Below are 16870 nucleotides of genomic sequence, written 5' to 3'. Positions count from 1 at the left end.
GGGGGGGGGAAATGCCATTTTTTAATTAGGGGCACCGCCACGACGCTGTGAATTTCAAAATGCCACCCTGCCACCGTGCCCGCGATACAATATCGTGGGCAGTAAAAAGCATGCCGTAATGAATTTTTTTGCCGAAACCAGTAAATTCCCCCGTATGATATCTTGACGGAGGGCTGAAGGGGGTCGCGAGCAGACATCTGCACGGCGCGTTGGGCTCCCGTCTCTCGCCGGGAAATCTGCTCGTCGTTTTAATTACGAGGGGCCGGCCGCAGATGCCCTTTTTGGCCAGCTACGCCTCCTGGCAGCCAGAGATAAGCCCAGGGGCCTGGATCTGGCCAGATGGCCTTCAGCATCTTTGGCTACACTACAGCTAAACCGTGGCTTGGGGATGGGAAGGGGATATTCTTAACACTACTAGACGTGTCTTGAAAGGGGGCAGCTCTTTGCTTAATGCTTCAACACAGACACACCAGGGTCAAAGGGAACTTATCAGGAGGTGTGCTAGCAGGGCTTGTTGTTGAGGTATGTGTATATGTACGTTGAACTTCTTTCGCATCGAACGTAGCCAACCGTGCTAGGCCAGGGGGTGGCCAGGGGTGGGGATTTTTATGAGAATAGATTGTGTGGTAAATGGTTGAACATTTGCAGGATTGATATTTGTGTGTATTGCGATGCATACGGCAAATACTTGTCAGTCTTCTTGCAATACCTCTTCGGTTGAAGTCAATAAATATAGACACAAATGCAATATCATTATCCAACGAGATGATTGTGAATTCCACTTGCGAATTTTGATTGTGGCTGGGTGCCACTTCTGACATCCGGAGGTCTCCTAGGCTAAAACAAACTCCGCTCAGAAACGTTTTGCTATGTTATGGGTGCAGTATAAATGCAACTATTATTATGAAAATATTATTACGTAGATTATTTTTCAGGTGGCGCTGCAGGGCTGCGACCCTGTACAGTCATCAGGGCTAAGCCCTCTTGGGCTTCTCCTCCACGGACTCCGCAGAGAAGCGACACAACTGACCAGCCATGGAATGTGTGACATTGTGACCATCCTTGGAAACGTCCCACAGCAGGACAGCTGATGCCCGGCCCAATGGGGGGGGGAGGGGAGCCATTCATCAGCATTTTCGCTGTCGCTTTGACGCAGAGTAGATATCGTCATCGTGCGCAGGAATCCCACTGACCGCCACGAGCTCGCGGTGTTCGGGCAGTGTGGGAATCCCCCCCCCCCTGCTCTTCCCCACACCCCCCCACCCTTCCCCCCACGATTGACCCGCAGGCCTCTGCCCCCGAGAGGTTTGATCCCAAAGGTCGGACACGTGCTCCGTATAGAGGATGCGATTTAGCATTTTGTCAATAGCGGCGACGACAACCACAGGGAAATCTTTCGAGAATTGCGCTGCTAGAATGGTCTTTTCACAAAGCCACTAACAATTAGGGATGCAAGTGAAGAGGACAGCTTGCGTTCAAATAAATACATTCGAACATGCTCCGTCCTGAAAATCACTAAGTCCAAACACTTCCCATCTTTATCTTGTTTGCCTTTTTGTTGATCGATTTTGATCCTGATCAGCCTTCAATAATCACCAGAGGTATTCATGAATATTCTGCCTAATGCAATTAGTGAGGCGTTAGAGATGCCACGGGGGGCGCACGGCAGCCGAAGGAGGAGGAGGAGGAGCAGAGGAAGGCCAAGGGAGAGATGGTTTGGTGTGGTGGAGCAAGCTACGAGGACGGTGGATGTGACTTGAGAAGACGCTCAGGGTGGAGGCGCACGCCGAGAGGTAAACATCTCAGCTGGGGGAGAAAGGATTCATATTCTGCTCGGTTTTCAAATTTGTCTCCCGACAACTGTTTTATTTTTGCAACCTTTGCGGAATGTGACTTTTGTTATTGCTGTCGTTGTTGTTTTGCTCAAAATGATACGTCAACAAATCAAAGTGTCTGGTCTGAAGAAGAAACTGTTTGACGAGTAAATTATGACCAGCTTTGAGTTGTGGTTCAAACACGTGGAGTGCGCAACGAGGTGTAGAGAGGTGCATGCTCAGAATTGGACAGAGCAAGGCCGTAGCCATGGAGTCAACATTGGGGGGGACCAAATTTTCCAGGGGGTCTAGCCCCCCCCCCCCCCCCCAGACAAAAAAATACAAATTTGAAAACAAATTTCCTGCCATTTCCTGCCTAAAATAAAAAAAAAATTCACTACCACATGGGATGGGTGTTTTGTTAATTTCTTTTACAATAATGTCTAATCGTGTATTGTATTACATTGCTCTGTTTTTTTCTTTTTACCTTTTCTTGTTTCATTGTATGTAATGACAGAGATTAGGGATTTATAAAGTACAACCATAACCACAATCATATAAACATAAATCTATGCAGTGTTATATGAAGATAAGTCCAGATATTGTGGCCAAGGTTCAGCAATTTTTTTATTTTTTTACATAGCATATAACTAAAAAAAAAATATTGTTTATAGCAATATATTGCGGTTGGACATTTTGAACATATTTGAATATTGGGGGGGATGTGCCCCCCCCCCGCAATATATATATATATTATAATTAAGGCCTTGGGACAGAGACAAGAACAGGAACAATTTCAAACTAAACAATTGTTTTATTTTACCACATTATGGTCCACTGAGCTATGTAGCTCTTTTTCAGAAGTGACTTGGCCACAAATGACGGCTTATCATGGAGAAATGTATAGCAGCCAAATAATCCATAAGCGCGTTGATTCTAAATGTGGAGGGAAAAACCGGAAGACCCGGAGAAAAATCCACACGACCACGGGGAAAACATACGAACTCCAAATATACAGGCATCAGGCTCGGGATCGAACCCACAGCCTCCTGCGTAACAGGCGAGGGAGTTAACATCTCGCCACCGTGACTTATATGGTGTTAAGCCACATCTCGTCTTGTCATCCATGCTATTTACAACGTGTCGGCTCTGCTTTGATAGCAGCTGAATACTAAGTATGTGCGTGTTATCGTTTTGTTTTGTTCACTAACATCGCGCTGTGTCAAGTGTTTGAAAGCAGATGCTGTACTTGACGAGGCTGGTTAGTCGTTTGTGGTTATCTTTATATACGGCTGCTATAGCTGCACAATAACAAAGATCGTACAAAGCAATCTAGCAACAAGAGAAATGTGTTTCTTTGTAAGATCGATGTTAAACAAAGCATGGCCAGACAACCATGTATCAAGGTCAATTGCTGACCTACAACAGACCCATTTGTCAACAAGAATGTGGAATTTCCGCCGTCACACGGCCACAAATGAAGCCTAGTGATGTCCCAACGTTTGTTGAAGTAACACACCGCATTCCCAAATGGACTCACGTTTACACGCGCGGACACACACAAACCGCACATGCTGACACACAGACAGTAAGAACTACAAACTACATTGACGTGTACTATGAGCAACACACTGCAGGCAGACCTCGAAAGCGGGTGAGTTTCCTCCAAATCGTAGCCGAGTTAACGTCCATGGGCATAGATCTTAGCTCTGCAGAGAGCCACAAGGGGGCACCTGTGACTCGGCACGCAGATATCACGGAGTTATTGAACTTGATTTGGAGCTTTCGTGACTGCAGGAATTACTTTTTGGTTCTTTCGGTAAAGTCATGTAGAAATAAAAAATGAATTAAATAATAGCACACGACGTTTCGATTGCAACACAAGCAATCATCATCAAGTTCAAATGAAAGAGAAAACATAGCAAACTTAAAAATATATAATGCAATACAACACAGAAAGTCGGCTAACATAACATTGCTTGTATTGCAATCGAAACGTCGTATGCTATTAATTAATTATTTTTTCTTTCTCCATGACTTTACCGAACGAGCCAACGAGGAGTTATTGAACGTTGTTATACCGGCAACGAGCACTGCGCCGTACGTTTGTGTTTCTTTTGTTGTTTCCGTCTGTCTAGCTGTGTTCACCCGCTGGTCAGGAAGGGACCATTACCATTAAGTTAGCATCAGGGCCGCCACCAGAGAGTGTCTGGAGTGGGTCCTCACAACATGACCACAAGGGGTCTATAGCCCACTCAAGTTCACTCTCCTCCTGAGCGCTATGCTTTAAATCGTCACAGTGGTGAGATGTTTACTATCTCGCCCGGTATACAGGAGGTCGTGGGTTATAACCCGAGCTTTGACGCCTGCTGCTGTATATTTGGAGTTTGCTTTGTCTCTCTCCCCGTGGTCGCGTGAATTTTTCTCCGGGTCCTCCGGGTGTTTCTTCCATATTTAGAATCAACGTCACACGTTTGGCATTTATACATTTCCACATCACTAGCCACTTCGTTGAGCTATCATCTGTGACAGCCAGATTGCGTCTGACAAAGAGCTATACAGCTCAGTGGGCCATAGCTGGTAAAATAAAGATAATAAAATAGTATAGTAGTAATATGACGGCCCCCCACACACCACAGCTCTCCTACTGGCCTCCTAAATGAAGAAGAGCTGGAGCCGGTCCTGATTAGCATATTGACTTTATAGTGGGACCCCGGGGTCCCGAATAAACAGAAGTCAAAATCGAAATTAAATTAGTTCTTTTTGGCGACTCCATTCCACCGCGCACACAAACGCCGCGACCCGCCTGGCGCGGATCGTTCCGTTGCCGTGTCGTGTCCAAGCGCAGCGGCGAGGACGAATGCACAGAAGAAACAAAACTTAGAATGATTAGCGCGTCGTGTAGAGCTCGTTGAGAGGAATAGATTGCCGTGTCGTTCGCCTTCAACAGACATAAAATGACGTCGCAACGCAGTTTATGCGAGAGCCGGGAGCTTATGGGACCCCGGGGTCCCGCCATCAGGTTCATATGATTGACACGTGATAACCTTAGTAGAAGATTACTATGCTCTCAATATGAAGCATGTATCGTGGGCGTATGCGTGGATCAGCTGGTGATTCAACGCGGCGGTGGAGCGAGCGGCTCGCAATCGGAAGGCTGCCAAGTTCAAATCCCGTTTTTTTTCCGGTTCATTAAGCTCCTAATTCCCCACGGGGGGTCGATAACATGAGGACCGATTTGTGTGGGAAGCCAACTGTGGTCATCCTATGGGTAGGGTCGCCCCCACAACAGTCACAACGCTCTGGCACTCCACCGCCATTCCAGTGAAGGTCTCCTGGCTGCTTGTGTGAGAAGTTGGGATTGTGGTCTGGGATGCTGACCTAATAGACTCGTTTCTCCGCTGTGATAACTTTTTTCTTCATCATGGGACCTCCCTTGCCAGTATCAAAATATAAGAATAGGCAATTAAACAGTTGTGTTATAGATGTGAAAACACCAAAATTAAACCTTTTGCACGGAATCATGTCTGCATTGATGCTGGCAAGGGAGGTCCCATGGTGTAGCTGCTCGCTCCGAGCTCTCAATGCCCTGAGAGTGGCTTTGTCTTTGTGCTGTCCGCCTTGTGGCGTCCTCTGGTCTAACACTATTTGTGAGACGAGGCTCTAAAGAAAGCTGTCTCTGGTGAGGACCAATCAGTTTCAAAGACAATGCATCATATACTACCAGAGTTTGTGTTTTGTTTGAATGTTCACCAAAAGTATATGTGGTCAATGCAGACATGATTCCTTGCAAAAGGTTTCTGTTTGGTGTTTTAACATCTTAATACGGCTGTTTTGTTGTCAGAAAGGGTAAAACCTACTCTTGTAAACTTGTCTCTTGTTTGCGCCTTTTGTTTTGGTGAGTTTTCTTCTTACTCTTTGTTTTCGGTAAAGTCACATAGGTAAAACATAAAATAAATTAAAAACAACTAAATTAAATGAAAAACAACTAAATTAAATGAAAAACAACTAAATTTAATTTAGTTGTTTGTTATTTATTTTATTTTTTACCTATGTGACTTTACCGAAAAAAACAAAGAGTATGAATCCTTGCAGTCACGAAAACTTCAAATCTAGAATTGAGTTTTCTTCATGTTTCATTCATTGTTGATTTCCTGAGGGTTTTCACTTGCTTGGTAGTAGCTATATATAGGAATTGGCCCTTATATATAATTAACGTACAGCGTTGTGGGATGCAATTAGCATGACTGACACGATGTGAAATGAAATGATTATTGTTAATATCTCCTGCACTGACACGGGGATGTAAAAGGGAGGTGAGCGCCAATGCCCCAATGCTCATTTGAGCAGCAGGAAGTGACCGAGCGAGTGGGCGCCCCTTCACGAGAAGTCTGCAAGACTCTCCGTCCTGTGCATATGTAGTGGTGGTATTGACGTGCGCCGACTGTGACAGTGATGGATCACGGGGCGGCGCGGGGTGCGGGGTTGGGCACGCGTTGTGGGCGTGGTGTGGACGCGCGCGCCGGGAGTGACAGATGACGAGGCGGCGCGGAGTGAGTGGTGAGGCACGATGAGATGTGGGAAAAGAGGATCGTAGCCAGCGCCCGGCGATTGGTCGAATAAGTGGGTGCTCGCAGCGACGTCCGCAGGTGGGGTATAAAGGGGGACGCGCGAGAGCACTCGGGGAGAGTTACCCAGTTGAAGACCCGAAGACGGAGCTGAAGACCTAGTGAAGCCGAGTAGCTCAGTGGCGTTAGTCGCCAAGTAGCTAAGTGGATGTTGGTCATCCGAGTAGCTCAGTGGCGTTAGTCGCCAAGTAGCTAAGTGGATGTTGGTCATCCGAGTAGCTCAGTGGGCGTTAGTCGCCAAGTAGCTAAGTGGGTGTTTGTCACCCGAGTACTAAGTGGATGTTGGTCATCCGAGTAGCTCAGTGGCGTTAGTCGCCAAGTAGCTAAGAGGATGTTGGTCATCCGAGTAGCTCAGTGGGCGTTAGTCGCCAAGTAGCTAAGTGGGTGTTTGTCACCCGAGTACTAAGTGGATGTTGGTCATCCGAGTAACTCAGTGGGCGTTAGTCGCCAAGTAGCTAAGTGGGTGTTTGTCACCCGAGTACTAAGTGGATGTTGGTCATCCGAGTAGCTCCGTGGGCGTTAGTCGCCAAGTAGCTAAGTGGGTGTTTGTCACCCGAGATACAAAGTAGGTGTTAGTCACCTGTAACCAAGTTTGATAAAATAAAGAGTGTGTTACCCGTGAAGTCGTCTCCCGTGGAGTTACTACATTACAACTGGCGTCAGAAGTAAACCTGTCTTCAAGAAGTATGGACACAAGGAAGACTACCCGTACCCACGAGCGAGGTCGGGATGACGACGGCGTACCGGGGACACCGACCTCGGGAGTAGAGGACGAGGAGTTGCCGCCGATGCAGCACTTCGCGGTGATGGCCGACGCTCCGCTTGCCTCCGACACCGGCCTCCAGGACGCGCACGCCCGCTTGGCGGAGTTGCTACTCGCCGCCGCCGCTGTCTTGGCCGACATCTCAGTTCCGGCGAGCGGAAAAACGGCTGCGGGGGTCGTGGAGGAAGCGACGGTGGAGGATTCCCGCCAAAGGGCGCTTCGCGCCAAAAGCCTGGAAGTTGCCGCCGTTTTTGGGGGGCCGCCACCGATTGGCGGGAAAGACGGACGCCACGTGGCCGGACACCTCCGCGCAGCGCAGCCCACGTCATCGGCGCGCGCCGGAGCCCTCCATTTTGCGCCTGACAACCGAGCCGACATTTTACACAACTCCAGCGGAGCGCGGGAAAATCTCTCCGACGTCGACGACGATCGGGTCCTCCAGCAAAGATTGCCCGCGCTGTCGGCGTTCAAGGCGGATGGGGGCGACTGGGGAGCCTTCCAACGAAGGTTCCTCGCTCATCAGGAGATGTCGGGGTGGTCCGACACCACTGCCCTGCGTGCGTTGCCAGCGATGCTTGACGACGACGCACTTGCAGCCTTCACATCTGCTGCAAGGTCGTCCCGCTTTACGCTCCAGGCCGCACTACACCTGATGGCGAAGGTGTTCGGGCCGCCCTCCACGTGCCGCCACCAGTTCTACGATCGGCGGAAGGTGGCTGGGGAAACGACGCTAGCCTACCGCACGGCACTGCTCGCCTTGGCGGACGCGGCTTTTCCCCGCATGGATAAGGAGGGGAAGGACGCCATGGTGACGGAGCAGCTGCTGGTGTTGGCCCACGAGTTGGGGGTCCCCATCAACGTGGCAGACGAGATGGAGATCTGCTCCCTGGCGATCGCCACGAGCATTCACGCGTACGAGGTCCTCAAACGCAAGCCGGGGGTCGTCTGCAAATGGCCGGGGAATGCGGCACTGGCCGCCACGATCGCCGAACCTCAGCCAGCTGCGGTGCAGGAGCGGGGCTTCGCTGCATCGTGTCCGGGGGAGTGGAGAACGGGAGGTCGTTCGCCCACACGTTCGCCCCGCAAGCTGGAGCAACCGAAACCTACGACGTCCGTCGTCTGCTACAACTGCGGCCTTCGGGGTCACGTCGCAGCCGGGTGCCGGGCCCCGCGTCCGCGCGCCGCAGGACCACGTCGGGACGACGACCAGGGCCACAAGTCATCCCAACAAAACCCGGCAAGTCGCGGCACCTCACACGTTCGGTCCGCAAACACGGCACATTCGGGTCGCCGCTTCGCGGTGGGGGGTTCGCGGCTGGGTGCCGGGGGTTCAATTCGGCGAGGGGGGTCCGTACGCGGCCCGCAAGCAGTCGAGTGGTCCGAATTGGCCCACAGGATCGTGGCTGCGTCAGCCGGGTCGTCCGTGGTAACGGGGTTCATTGACGGGGTTGAGGTCTGGGTGCTTGTTGACACGGGTGCGTCGGCCACCATCATCTCGGACCTTATTTATAACATTCTTCCCGTCCAAAGTAGACCCCTTCTGCCGGTAGACGTGCCATTTTATGCGGCGATTGGGGGATCCCTGGGGATCATCGGCCAGATTCGGGCGACTATTTGCATTGGGGACATTAAATTAGCGGGCCCTATTTTTGTATCATCATCGCTGGCCGTTCCCTGTTTGCTAGGTACGGACTTTTTGTCAAAAATGCCCATCAAAATTCTTATTGATCAGGCCTGCATAGAGCTTCCGTCAGGTCGGCGGGTTGCCTTCTTGTCGAGCCCTATCAAAGTGCGCACGGTTTGTGCGACGGTGCAGGCGCTGGCGACTCACACTGTACGGGTACCCCCGGGATCGCAAATGTTAGTACCCCTTCGGTTCAGGAAGCCACTCGAGGTGGGTGCGGAGGCACAGGGGGTGCTGTTGGGGCCGTCAAACAGAGCCAGTAAGGGCCTCGACTTAGCGGTTGCTCAAACCATGGTGAGAGGGGACAGTGAGCCGTTCGTAATGGTCCTGAATACGGGGTCGCGGCCGGCCGTAATTGCGCAGGGAACGGTGCTGGCTCACGCCGCGCCGCTGCCCGTTGAGGAACGGCTCGTGGCTCAAGCAGATTTTACTGTCGAGTCGCATCCTCAAAGTGATGAGGGGACTGAGTGGTTGGACTCGCTGTGTGCGGGTTCTGCTAACTTGTCCGGGGTGCAATTGGGAGCATTGAGGGGTTTGCTCATCGAGTTTGCTGACGTGTTCAGCAAACATAAGTACGATATCGGCTGCACTGACCTGTTGCGCCACCACATAGCTACAGGGGACAAGGCCCCTATTCGTCAGAATCCTTTCCGGCTCAGCCCGGCCGAGAAGGAACATGTGCAATCGGCGGTTAATGATATGTTGGCGGCCGATATCATTTCGCCCTCTTCTAGTCCGTGGGGTGCTCCTATTGTCCTAGTAAAGAAACAGGACGGGTCCTTGCGGTTTTGTGTCGATTTCCGCCGCTTAAACAAAATCTCGATGGCGGATGCGTATCCGCTCCCCAGGATGGATGAGTCGCTGGATGCCTTGGCGGGAGCGCAGTTTTTTTCCACACTCGATCTGCTTTCTGGATTTTGGCAATTGCCACTCGATAACGAGTCTAAACCTAAAACTGCTTTCCGGACACCTGGGGGCCTTTTTGAATTCAACCGTTTGCCCATGGGCTTACATTCCGCTCCCGCCACGTTCCAGAGACTCATGGAATTGGTTTTGTCGGGCCTCCAATGGGATACCTGTTTGATTTATCTTGACGATATTATCGTCTTTAGTCGGACTTTCGAGGAGCACCTCCAGCGACTGAGAGCGGTGTTCCTCAGGATGCGTTCCGCTAAGCTAAAATTTAAACCGGCTAAATGTTTTCTGCTTCGGGAATCGGTCAGGTATTTGGGCCATATCGTGAGTCGTTCAGGGATCTCGACGGACCCTGCTAAGACGCATTGCGTCAGCTCATGGCCAACGCCAACCTCGGTCACGGAGGTTCGTAGTTTCATTGGTTTTGCCTCCTATTACCGTCGTTTTGTCAAGCAATTTGCCACCATAGCCAAGCCCCTGCACGCTTTGACGGCTAAGGGTGTGAGGTTTCACTGGGGGGCAGAGGAGGAGGATGCGTTCTGCTCCCTCCGTGACGCTTTGGTGCAGGCTCCCCCCTTGTGTTACCCCGATTTCACACAACCGTTTTTGCTTGACACGGACGCCAGCAATACGGGTATCGGGGGGGTGCTCTCACAGTTGGTCGGGGGGGTTGAACGGGTGGTCGCCTACGGTAGTAGGGTTCTTTCCCCCGCAGAACAACGCTATTGCGTAACTCGTCGTGAATTGTTAGCCATTGTGTTTTTTACACAGCAATTCAGGCCGTATCTTTACGGCCGTCATTTTACGGTCCGGACGGACCATGCGGCTCTACAATACGCTATGCGCGTGGCGCAGCCATCGGGCCAATTGTCCCGATGGTTGGAGGTCCTTCAAGACTACCAATTCACGACGATTTACCGAAAAGGGTTGCGGCACTCAAACGCGGACGCCTTGTCGCGGTTGCCGCCGTGCACGGACTGCACATGTTTGTTGGGATCAGCGCGGTGCAAACCCCCGGTCGCCGGCACCCCGGGAGTTGCGCTCGCCGCCACTGACACCCCGGGAGAGGACGCCCCCACGGGGAGGGATTCGCTGTTGTCGTTGCCCCTCATTGAGTGGGGCCGCCTCCAGATGTCCGACAGCTCCCTACTTACGCTGCGTCGGAAAGTTGGCGCTCCCGAACAAGGGGAGGCGCGGGTCGGTTCCTGGGTGTGCAGACAGGGCCTGTTGATGAGGTGGGACAACATGTCCCGGCGTCACGTGCTCGTGGTGCCTGTTGCTATGCGGGGTAGGATTGTTCTGGCAGCTCATGAACGGCTCATGCATCTGGGTTTTCACAAAACGCTCGCCCTAATCCAGCGAGACTATTGTTGGCCGGGGATGGGTAACGACGTGGCGAATATTCTTAAGGGATGCGTAGAGTGCGCCAAAAGGAAACCGCCACCATTGGCGGCTAATCCACCGCTGCAATCCATTCAGGTTTCGCGTATAAACGAATTGGTAGCGTTGGACATCTTGGGGCCCTTTCCGGTTACACCAAGGGGAAATAGGTTCCTGCTGGTTGGCGTGGAATACTTCACCCGATGGCCTATGGCATGGCCGCTCGCCAACCAGTCGGCTGCGGCGGTGGCGGACGCCTTTGTCCAGGGTTATGTGTTGGACAAGGGCGCCCCCGAACGCTTGCTGACGGATCAAGGGAAGAATTTTTCGAGCGTTTTGTTGCGCGAGGTGTGCGACCTGTTGGGTACAAAGAAAGTGCGCACTTCCCCCTACCACCCGCAGACTGACGGGATGGTTGAGCGTCTGAACAGAACGATTACGTCTATGTTGTGCCAACAGGTCTGCGACGATCAGGTTGATTGGGACTTACAGGTGCCGGGGGTACTCGCGGCCTATCGAATGGCCCCTCATGCGGCGACAGGGTTTTCCCCATTTTTTCTTATGTATGGGCGGGAGGCCGATCCGGCCATGGACGTCCAACTGGGGATTTCCCAGCCACGTGCAAAATCTAAATTGGCAGACCACATCAAATTTAATATCGCCAAATTGACTGAAGCGCGGGAGGGGGCAAGGTTGAATTCGCGGTCGCGGCAAATTGCAAACGAGAAATTGCATGAGCGGAGGGTGCATACGCATGATTGGAAACCAGGCGATAAGGCCTGGCTGCATTGTCCACATGCACCGTTGGCTACGTCCCCCAAGTTGTTGAGACCTTGGAGGGGACCGGTGGAAATTGTGCGGGTTGCACGGCCCCAGAGTATACAGATTAAATGGGGGAAACGCCGTTGGTATGTGCACCCCTCCCGACTGAAGCCCTATGCGGCACCGTGTGACCCCGTTCTGTGCCGTGACGACCGGGCGTGTGATGTGACCGTCGACTCGGGGAGGGAGGTGTCGCAGGCTGATCCTCACGTGTCTCCACCTGACCCACCCCCAGGTGCCTCGGGCTTGACGGCTGCTGACCATCGAGAGCCTGAACCCCGGGGCACGCACGAGTCCTCGATGCCTGGCCGATGTCTTCCTGAACCGCCGGCACCACCGGACGTTCAACCGCGTCTGGTGCCGTACGACGGACCGGCAAGGCGGACTCGGGCTAGGTCTCAACAATTTTCATGAGGACGGTTTTTTTTGTGCTCTACACCGAGCTCGCCCGGTGTTCCCCTCTGCCGGGATAATGTCCCGTTGTAGGGACGCTCGGAAGAAAAGGGGACACTGCACGAGTCGAAAGAAAAAAAAAAAATTTCCATTTATTTTTTTTGTATACACATTGCTATTGTCACTCGCCGGTTTGTATATATTGTTCTATTGTCGCGGTGGCATTGGTTGAGGGTTGCGGATGGTGGTGTTCGCGTCGTGTTGTGTTGTTAGCTTAGTTGTTGTTCTTGTTGTTGTGTTGTGTTACGGGGCACACAGGGAGGGTTTGTAATTTTTGTAGCAGCCGGGGCGGCTGCGAGCTATGTGGTAGGGGGTGATGTAGTGGTGGTATTGACGTGCGCCGACTGTGACAGTGATGGATCACGGGGCGGCGCGGGGTGCGGGGTTGGGCACGCGTTGTGGGCGTGGTGTGGACGCGCGCGCCGGGAGTGACAGATGACGAGGCGGCGCGGAGTGAGTGGTGAGGCACGATGAGATGTGGGAAAAGAGGATCGTAGCCAGCGCCCGGCGATTGGTCGAATAAGTGGGTGCTCGCAGCGACGTCCGCAGGTGGGGTATAAAGGGGGACGCGCGAGAGCACTCGGGGAGAGTTACCCAGTTGAAGACCCGAAGACGGAGCTGAAGACCTAGTGAAGCCGAGTAGCTCAGTGGCGTTAGTCGCCGAGTAGCTAAGTGGATGTTGGTCATCCGAGTAGCTCAGTGGCGTTAGTCGCCAAGTAGCTAAGTGGATGTTGGTCATCCGAGTAGCTCAGTGGGCGTTAGTCGCCAAGTAGCTAAGTGGGTGTTTGTCACCCGAGTACTAAGTGGATGTTGGTCATCCGAGTAGCTCAGTGGCGTTAGTCGCCAAGTAGCTAAGAGGATGTTGGTCATCCGAGTAGCTCAGTGGGCGTTAGTCGCCAAGTAGCTAAGTGGGTGTTTGTCACCCGAGTACTAAGTGGATGTTGGTCATCCGAGTAACTCAGTGGGCGTTAGTCGCCAAGTAGCTAAGTGGGTGTTTGTCACCCGAGTACTAAGTGGATGTTGGTCATCCGAGTAGCTCCGTGGGCGTTAGTCGCCAAGTAGCTAAGTGGGTGTTTGTCACCCGAGATACAAAGTAGGTGTTAGTCACCTGTAACCAAGTTTGATAAAATAAAGAGTGTGTTACCCGTGAAGTCGTCTCCCGTGGAGTTACTACATTACACATAGACTGCAGTCGAGTCTGGCGTGCGTCGTGACGCTCGACTGCGGAGTCGGTTCGAGAGTCAGCTGGTGCGTGGGTAGCCGGCAGAGGTCGCAAACGGGTTTTGATTCCTTACCCGTACCCGTACCCGGCCGCACCAGGGTCGCAAACGGGTACCCGTACCCGGCCGGGTAGGGTACGGGTATCGGGTACCTGATTGCGACCTCTGGGATGAAGTCATGTTGCAGGCGCGGGTGGGTTGATTCTAGGAACTTGAATTGTGAGAAGAGACAAGACGTTGGGAAATGAGTGACAAACGGTTACTCACCAGTGACTCACGGTCTACCCGTACCCGGCCACACCAGGGTCGCAAACGGGTACCCGTACCCGGCCGGGTACGGGTAGCCGGGTATCAGGTAGGGTACGGGTATCGGGTACCCGGTTGCGACCTCTGGTAGCCGGGCGGGCGGGCGCGTGGGGAGCCGGGCGGGCGCGTGCGTGGCACTCACTGCGCTGCAGGAGACGCGTGTCCGTGACGTGCGCCGCCTCCGTGCTGGAGATGCCCAGGAAGTGCAGGTCTCCCAGGTGAAGCACGGCCGACAGCACGAGCAGCAGGTTCTCAACGTCCTGCCGGAGGCAGCGCGGGCGAGAGAGTTAGCGAGCGCCGGTCACGGACCGTTCACACCCGACGTGCACGGCCTCCCGGTGAGCGCTGGCGGATTCTCTGTCAACGAATGCTGGGCGATCGGTGGTGCACAGCCGCCTGCGTAACTGTGAAAGGACAGCTGCGTCCGCACGCAAGGAATCCGCACGGTCATCGTTAGCGGCGAGCCGGCGAGCGCGCGCTACTCGGGAGAGCTGCCTGTCAAGGAGCCAGGCAAAGTCAATATTTACGCTTCCGCTCATCCTTCTCCTCCCTCTATCTGTGTTGCTATGAATTGAGTAGCCACTCTAATTGGACTTCTCAGTTATGAATCCAGCCGCTGGCTTCGGAGGCTCAGCGGAGCGTGAAAATCCCTCGCTGCCCCCGGAAGTCGTCCGCAGTGGACACGGGTCCAGGGTGCCGCTCTGCTCTCGCCGTGCCCCACAGCCGCATTCCCTTCGCCGCCTCCCGTAAAGAGGCTGGCAGCACTGGACGATCAAACGTGCAGCCAGGTACGACGCGATGCCCGATCCACAATTACGAAGGCGACATCACGGAGATACACTCAGCTGTTCCTGGCGCGGTTATCTGGTTTGACCGACTGAATGTGAAATTGTAGTTGTCGCTCTGCATCTACATCAGCAGCCGGGCAAAAGAAGAACACCAGATACGGCCATGAGAGGGCACAGAGTGAGCGTGAACGGGAAGGGTGCAGCGCTGCGATTGCCCGCTCGTGGGTATTTGGCCTACTCTTCTCACGCTGGACAGACATCCCGGAGGAGGTGGACGCGTCGACCGGTTTATCCCACCGCGCGTGACTTACTGTGGTGAATCTGACTACACTGCTGGCTGCTGGGCGGGCGCAGGCGGTGATGGGTGGTTTAGGAAACTTGCACCAATTGTCTCAACTGCCGTGCCGGGAAATGGAATCGATCCGGCGACCTCTTGATTGCAAATCCATTGCGCGCTGACCATCACATCACTCGCTAACCGTACATTAAAAGATCGCGCGGCCAATATGTGTTTCTTTTTAAGGGGTTTCACATGTGATTACTTCCCGTGTTCTCACCGTAACAGAACATATTTTCCACTTTTGGCTATACTTGCACGGAGGCTATTCGTAATGTTCCTACGTAAAGATTGTAGATTTTATTTTTGCCCGTAACCTTTCTCCGCAGGATAGCCGGATCTTGAAAATGACCTCACAGCTTGTAATGTCTTCTGCACAGCAGACGGTGGCACTTGTACAATTCCCCAGACACTTCGGGGAAAATAAACCTTTCACCCCTTGTAAACTGACTTTGTGGTACACGAGCTCACTGCGAGGCAATTCATCAGCAATCGAAGGCAGTGACATATTTTTTTTCTCTCCCCCTAAATGTGGAGCGCACTGCGCTTAACAAAGAGCGATCCCCTTTATGGGGGAGCTTCTCGAGCCCTGCAAACACAAAACGTCGCCTTTCAAACGCGATGACGATGGTCAAACTTCATCGCCCTCTCCAGCAGTCATCAATCCACTGCTGGACGAAGGCCTGCCCAATCCTCAGCCCACGGCCTCCCACGATCCCGCTAAGCGATAATCCACCCGGCACCGGCGCACACGAATCGATATCATCACTCCATCTCCGAGGTCTGCATCCTCTCACGAACGTAATTATCTGCCGGGTGGCAGGGGAGGGCAGGGAGGGCAGCCAGGCAGGCAGGCAGGCGTTGTTATGGCTGCTCATGGCCAGGGCTCACTGGGCTGTAGGCAAAGCCTTCCTAGCCATTCGACTACCATCTGCCTCCCCACTCCGCCCTCCGTTCCACACCATGGCCGTTGCCGGCCAGAGGCCACGGAAATACAGCGGGGGACGAACATCTCTGAATAAAACCCCTGAACAATTCTGCAACTCAAACCGGCGCATTGGCACCATTAATGGGCTGTGTGCGCTTTCGATCCGGGCCGGACGCGGGCGCGTGATCATATCCACACCCTGAAGCGAGAAAACGTCGCGTTCACCGCTCCCGCGGATTTTATATCGGCCCTCTTTTTACCATCCATCAGTGGAGCTCCCCGGGGGGGGGGGGGAGGGGGCGAGGCACACCAGGGTGGATCAATGTGTCGCGTCCACTCCACTATCGGCACTGCGCACCACCGCTGAGCACCCCCACCGCCCTACCCACCCTCCCCGGGCCTCCTCGTCCGTAGCCGGCAATAATAATGAATGGATTCGTCCGGACTGCCGCGGGGGAATAGCGTCTGTGGCAGCACGCCGAGCCCGTGGCTCCGAGATCCGGGGGGGGGGGCGGTGGGGGGGTTGAGGCCACGGCGTTGACAGCTGAGAAACGAGCGTGGGCTCTCTGGCGGCGTGAAAGCGGTTGCTGTGCTCGGGTTTAATAACCGCAGGCCGGCCAGCGTGGATGGCACACTAATGCAAGGGTCCACCACCCCACCGCCCCCCGTGTAACAGACTGTAGGCGCGAGTGCTGTTAGCGAGCAGAAGCAGCACCGATGAAGGCCGGGCATGGCACACGAGGGGGTGGGTGGCCAGCACCACGCCCGGCCGCCTTTGTCTCCCGAGTGGCGATGTTTACTACACACCGCACCGGGTACTCATTGGGAGGCT

At 53.5% G+C, this 16870-nt stretch overlaps 1 protein-coding gene across 1 annotated transcript in view; it reads right to left on the bottom strand.

The window, feature by feature from the left end:
- Positions 1-14615: 14615 nt before the first annotated feature.
- Positions 14616-16870, bottom strand: part of LOC144950119 (unconventional myosin-XVI-like) — a 38343-nt gene continuing 36088 nt past the window's right edge. The window contains exon 12 of the mRNA XM_078880180.1: positions 14616-14749. Coding sequence (XP_078736306.1) covers positions 14616-14749 — 134 coding nt within the window. The remainder of the gene's footprint in view (positions 14750-16870) is intronic.

The sequence above is a fragment of the Lampetra fluviatilis genome, chromosome 56, assembly GCF_964198595.1.
Source record: "Lampetra fluviatilis chromosome 56, kcLamFluv1.1, whole genome shotgun sequence".
NCBI lineage: Eukaryota > Metazoa > Chordata > Hyperoartia > Petromyzontiformes > Petromyzontidae > Lampetra > Lampetra fluviatilis.
Note: the sequence above shows the minus strand (reverse complement) of the source record. Positions and strands in the feature narration are given on the sequence as shown.